The sequence below is a fragment of the Varanus komodoensis genome, unplaced genomic scaffold (genome assembly GCF_004798865.1).
Source record: "Varanus komodoensis strain SLA01 unplaced genomic scaffold, ASM479886v1 scaffold115, whole genome shotgun sequence".
Lineage (NCBI taxonomy): Eukaryota > Metazoa > Chordata > Lepidosauria > Squamata > Varanidae > Varanus > Varanus komodoensis.
Window position 1 is genome coordinate 64,417 of NW_025335330.1, and position 6,000 is coordinate 70,416.

The window sequence follows — 6,000 nt, forward strand, 5'->3', positions numbered from 1 at the left end:
GGCAAGAGCCGAGCTGGTCTGGTCTGGAGCGGTGCTGGAGGCCCTTCTGGGAAAGGGACCGCTGCGAGCAGCAACGCGGGGCCGATTCTACTCGCGTGCCTGCCTGCTCTCCCGCCCGGGCGGCCAGGGAGACTGTGAGACCCCCCGCAACACTTGCCCCGAGGGGCAACGCGGGGGGGCATGCGGCCCTCCCCTGCCTTGCTGGGGCAGCCGTGCTTCCGGGGCTGGGCTTCTTGGTCAGCGCTGGCCAGGCAAGGGGTGCTCTCCGCACACCCCCAGGAGTCCTCCCCCTGCCTGCCCTCCAGACTGCCCCCGCCCCTGCGGCTCGCCCTCCTGGCCAGCCGCCAGCATCGCTCCCCCACCCCAAGAGCTCAACAGGCCTCCTTGCTAAGCGAGAGTTCGGAGGGAATGTGAGGAGGAGGAGCAGACGGGACTTATCTAACGCGGAGGCTCTGGCGGGAGAGCCAGGCCTGGGCGTGCGAGCAGCTGCCCCGGCTGCAGTTCAGCCCCTTCTCCCACAAAGCGAGGGGCGAGATGAGAAGCGGGGGGCAGAAGAAGGGGGACTCACTGTAGTCGCTGTTCTCGTCCTTGGTCCCATCGATCGTCCCATCCGGGTGCATCTGCAGGAAGAACTCCTGCTGGCTGAACAGCCGGGTCACGATTCCTTTCAGCTGGGGCTCTGCAAGCAAAGGAGAGAGGCGCATGGAACCGGTGCTGTGGCCGCCAGAGGCCCGGGCCCCCGCCCTCCGACATCCAGCCAGCACGGGGCTGGGCAGGGCAGCCTCTCCCGCCGGCGGGGGGCTCAGCAGGAGCTGCTCCTCCTGCCCGACCAGCCCCGATCCCCCCCCCGGCAGTGAGTGGCTCCCCATCGGGGGACAGGGAGTGCGCGAAGGGCGAAGGGGGGCGGCACCCACCCGCCCCGGTGCCGGCGGGATGGAGCTCTGCCCCCACCGGGCACTAGGCTGGGACCGGCGCTTCCAGGCGGAACGGGCGCTGGTGGGTCGGGCCCAGGACCTCGGCGCCTTCGCGCACGCTCTGGGCTTGCTCCGGACACGCGCAAGAGAGGGTTGCCCCCGCCCTCTCGCCGCAGCCCCTCAGAGAGACCCCGCGTGGGGAGGCAAGCGCCTGGGGCCGCGGGAGTATCGGAACCGCGAACCTTCTGGCTCACAGCTCAGGCTCCTCACCACCGCTGGACCCGGCACACCCCAAGCATCCTGCGAGCCGGCACATGCCGGGAGCTGCAGACCTGTCTGTGCCCACAGGTGCCCAGGGCGGCACGCAGGGGGACATGGGTGGCGCGAGGGAACAGCCCTGCTGACGGCAGCTCCTCCGTGGCTGCCTCTCCGGCACGGAGGACACGCGCCCCAGGGAGATCGGGCGCACCGCCCTCCCCGAAAGCCAGGCCAGGCCGTGAGCGCACGTGAGGAAAACAGCGAAGATGCGCTTTGCATAATTTTTCCATGCCGATTTGAGCTTATTTAGCTGAGGAGTGACTAAGAGGTTGCCTGGCTGAGCACTTGAGGCCGACCTTCCCCTCCCACGCCGTGTGTGGGTCCCTCCCATCCAGGGCCTGCAGGGGGGGTGGGCGGAAGCCTCTGCCCCCGTCGCTCCAAAGCCAGTGTGGGCGTGGCTGCACAGGGCTCCCGGGGAGGGGGCCCGGCCCTGCTCCAAGCCCCTGGACTCCCCATCCGAAGCCCCTGCCCCCCCCCCCACAGCTTAGCTGCAACGGGAGATCCGCTGCCCTGGATGGAATGCAAGGTCTTTTGGGGGGGGGGGCATCATCCTGAGTGGGCAGTGGAGACCCGTGAGCTGCTGTCCCGGCGCGGAGCCATACCAATGCGCGGATTTGGGGATGTGTTTGCCTACAACCGGCTGTGGGATCATGGCCTTGGTAGTCCAAACCCTGCAGTCAGAGCCTGGCTGAGGAAGGCAGGCCGACGGATAGAGCACCCCATACGGAATGGGGTGGGTTCAAGCCCCCGACTCTCCTCCGAGGCTCCCCTGCCCAGGCGCGGCAGCCGCAAGGCTGGAGCGAAGGGTGGCAGTGGGTTCGCATTAACCCTATTTCTTTCTGTGAGACCCACAGCACAACTTTCCAGAGTCCCACAGATTCCCCAAACCCGCAGACCATTAAAAGAAACCCAACACCCTTCCAGAGGCGGGACTTGCTCGAATGCACAGAAGTGCATGTGCACGTGTGCACGCAGAAACCATTCTACAGACCCGATTAAAACATCCAGTTCCATCAACAAGTGGAAGCTGGAACAAGCAGGCCTGACGACGGCTGCAGCCAGGGGCCGACCCGAACGGAGCCCCACACGTCCCCCGCTGCGGCCGAGCCGGCCCAGAGCCCAGCCAAGATGGACCGACTGGGCCTCCGCCTGGCCAGCTCCCACCACGAGCGCCGGGCGAGCCGTGTGTGCCGAGGGCCAAGGGAGCGAGGAACAAGGGCCGGTGCGGAGCCTGTGGCGCCTGGCGGGACCCACCGTGCCCTGCGGGGCCTTCCCCTGCTCTGGGCAGCACCCGAAGCGGAGCAGAGCAGAGCGTGCGCCGCCCTTCCTGCACCGCTGCCTCTTCCACACACGAGGCCCCCAGGGTGGAGGAGGAACCGACCGAGATGGCACGGGCCGAGTCGCGGGGCCAAGCCTCTGCGGGGTCCTCCAGCCAGGGAGCATCGCCGCCGGCCCCATCTGAAGCACCCTGCCTCATCTGACGGCTCCCTGCCGCCGCCCCCGCATCCGCCGGGGGGCCTCGCCGGAGGGCCCCTGCTGCATCAGCGCCTGCAAATCGTGCCGGCCTCGTAGCCGGCAAGTGCCAGGCGTCGCAGGCCCGTGGAACAGATGCAGAGCGCGAGGCTGCGTGGATCCGCTTCGCACCAGGCAAGATGGCTGCTCTGGAGGCGCCCACGCCGAAGCCCCGCGCAACGCCCCAGCTCTGCGGCCGCTGCTCCTCCCACTGCCGCCGAGCCACAGCAGAGCAGCGCGCGAAGGCTGCAGCCCTCTGCACGGGACCCACATCCAGGGGGCAGCCAAGCCTGCACTGCACCCGCCCCCACACGCCTCCTGCGTTTCTTGGATCAGGCCCCGAGAAGGGCTCCTCCCCAGAAGGGCTTCGCCAGACCCCCCAGGGGTGCCTGGAAGCCGCCTCCCTCGCCACCAGCTGCAGCCCCAGAGGGATTCGGAGCCCTGGTCTGCTCGGAGGGACGGCGCACGATCTGCCCAGGAGCTCCCCGCTCACCTTCTACCTGAGGCTGAAACCGGGGACCCTGGAACGGCACCTGCCGTGCTCCAGGTCAGCACCTGGCAGCAGGAATGGCCATGCAACACGAGTGCGGCAGGGGTGGGTCTGGGCAACGTTTTCTGGATTTCTGGAACATGCTTCTCTGTGGGGGGAGGGGGCTACTTTGCAGCTCGCGCTCCTGCCCCACAGAGCAGGGGGCCCTGATGTCCACAGCAGAGGCGTGAGTGACCCTCTCCCTTAACAGAACACGCTGGCCAACTCCGGGCCGTATTTTGCATCGATGCCAAGCTCCTAGTCCTTGCTGTTAAAACTCTCCAGCGTGCCAGTGTTGACCAAGGCCAAGCTTTCTGCCCCCTGCACGCGCACGCAGGCTGCTCACGCTTTTCATGGGAGGCCTGCGGGGAAGGCCCACCAAGCAAGAGACACCCCTAAGGGAAGGCTGGGGGGACGGTGCTGGCCCAGAGTGGGGCTGGGTGGCCGGGGCTGCTCCAGGTGACACAAGCCTCCCTTCACCTGCTCCCTCGGTGCCCAGCGAGCCCTCCTGCTTTGCCCCCCACCCCGCCCACCACCACCTCTGCCTCCTCGTGGCCGGTGGCACTGATCCGCCCCTCAGCTCTGCCGACTGCAGCCGCCAGGCACAATCGAGCCATCACTGAGCCGGAAGGACATGGGGACCACATCGTCGGAACGAGGCAACCTCCTTGCACGCCAGGAGTGGGGGCGCCACAGGTTGCCCCCCGCTTCCCATGGGGCACACCTGCCAGGAGACGCTGGGGACGTCTTCTGCCTGAATGCGCACAGCACCGCAAGCTTTCTGGTGTTCTTGGCTGGGTCTTTCTCTTGCCTTTTTAACATGCTTTTGATGCTATTCTAAATCAAGGGTTGGTTCTTGGTAAGGTTTTCCTCTACTCTGTTGCTTTTATGCTTTGCTGTAAACCCTCAGAGAGCTTCGGCTCGGGCGGTACAGAGATGAAGTAACAGTAACAACGATAACGGCAAGAAGGCTGTTCGGGAGCCCTGCCTTCCTCTCCGAAGCGGGGAGCCCCCTGATTCAAGGGGAGCTCCCACCCACCCACTGAACCCCAGGCAGAGTTCAGAGGCCTGGACAAGCGGCGCAGTGAGCCTGAGCTGCAACGACCGTGATCCCCCTCTCTGCCCCGCAGCCCTGCTGGACAGACCCATGCCTTTGAGGAGGGGTCCCCCCTCCATTCTGCCAAGTCTGGGGGCCACTCCGGCTCCCCGGAAGCTTCCCCTCCCGCAGGGGACTGCAACCCGTCCGAATGGGCCGTGCCATCCCGGGGCTCATCTCAGCATCTCTCTAGCGACTTCTCCCCCCCGCTGGAACCGCAGCCTGGTGCGGTGAAGGCGGCCAGGGCTCCCCGATGGCACGGACACCGCCATCAGCTCCCCAGCCTGACACCTCCGGCCGGCCACGGAGACAGGCCAAGCAAGGGGGGAGAAGCACCCCAGTGCTGCCGAGCGGGCCACGGCAGAACCGCTGGCAACACCTCCGAGTCACGCCTGAGCAGTCTGCGCATGGCCAGGAAAGTGCCACTGGGCATGTGCCCGAAGCAGCGGTGCCCAGGCAGCCACCTCTGCAGAGCAGAGCAGAGGAGGAGGACGGGCAGGGTAAGCAGCTGCCGGACCCTCGCCTTCAGCCCCCAGGCACGCAGGGCTGCCTGGTCCCAATCCCCACCGCATGGGCCGGGGGGGCAGCTTCCCAGGCGCCCCTCTAGCCAGAGCGGCGGGAACGTCGCACAGCTGCAACATCAAGTGCAGATCTTGCTTATCCAGCACAGAATTCCTGTTTCTGTCCCGGAAGGCTGCAGCAACGAGACGGGGCGAGCGCGGGAGACGTCTGTGAGATCGAGGGTGCCGAGGGGCTTGGGGTGGAGACGGCTGGCAGCCACGGGCAGGGTCTTTGCTCCCAGAGCGACAAACGGAAGCGGCGCAGCTGAGAAAACAGATGCAAAGCAGCCCCCTCCGCCCAGGCGTCCTAATTCAGCGGCTCTTCATGCGGAACGCGGGCGAGGCCGGAGCGGGTCCAGGAGAGGCCGCCCGCGGCACGGGAAGCCTTCCGGGGAGAGGAGACGGCCTGTTCCTCGAGTCGGCGGAGGGCCACTTTTGGGGTGGTGGGCGAATAAGACCCCTCCCAGCTCCCTCTCGGCCGGAGGACGTGGGGGCTGATCCACCCCTCTGCCTGGCATCAGGGGCCTGGCAGCTCCCTTCGTCTCGGGCGAGGCTGCCCGAGCTGAGGCGCTGGCCGGGAGGAGTCCGGGGCGTTCCCCTGCCGGGCAGCCCCGGGCCGTCTTGCGAACTGCATCCCTTCGGGCGGCACAACGGCCAGGCTGGGCACAGAAGGCAGGCCTCCCCTGACCTGGGACCCTCCGGGTGCGATGCACTCCAGTTCCATCCTCCCCAGCCAGCATGACACAATGTGCAATCACCTCATCTACTGCCGGACTCTCTACACTCTGCCTCATGTGCACCAGGCTTGGGCCTCTGCGGAGCCACTGAAAATGCAGAGGACCCCCCCACCACCACTGCAGGGCCTTCCCTCTGATGTGCTCCCCTCCCCTGAAGCCCCCCTCTGGGTCACGGTGCTTTCGCAGCTGTACTTGCGAACCCCCCACCCCCCAAAGAGCCTCGCCATGCAGCTGGGGCCCTTCGCGGGCACCCGCAGCCTGGATGCCCCCCGTGGGTGCCGAGCCCCGGGAGCCGTTCTCGAGCCCGCAACGAAGCTCCTGCTCAGCCTCCCGC

General features: G+C 67.2%; 1 protein-coding gene across 2 annotated transcripts in view; it reads right to left on the minus strand.

The window, feature by feature from the left end:
• The window catches only part of FGF12 (fibroblast growth factor 12), a 96,822-nt gene that overhangs the window by 40,759 nt on the left and 50,063 nt on the right, over nt 1–6,000 (minus strand). For both annotated transcript variants that reach the window (XM_044421122.1, XM_044421121.1), the window contains exon 2: nt 569–679. In XM_044421122.1, coding sequence (XP_044277057.1) covers nt 569–679 — 111 coding nt within the window. The remainder of the gene's footprint in view (nt 1–568; nt 680–6,000) is intronic.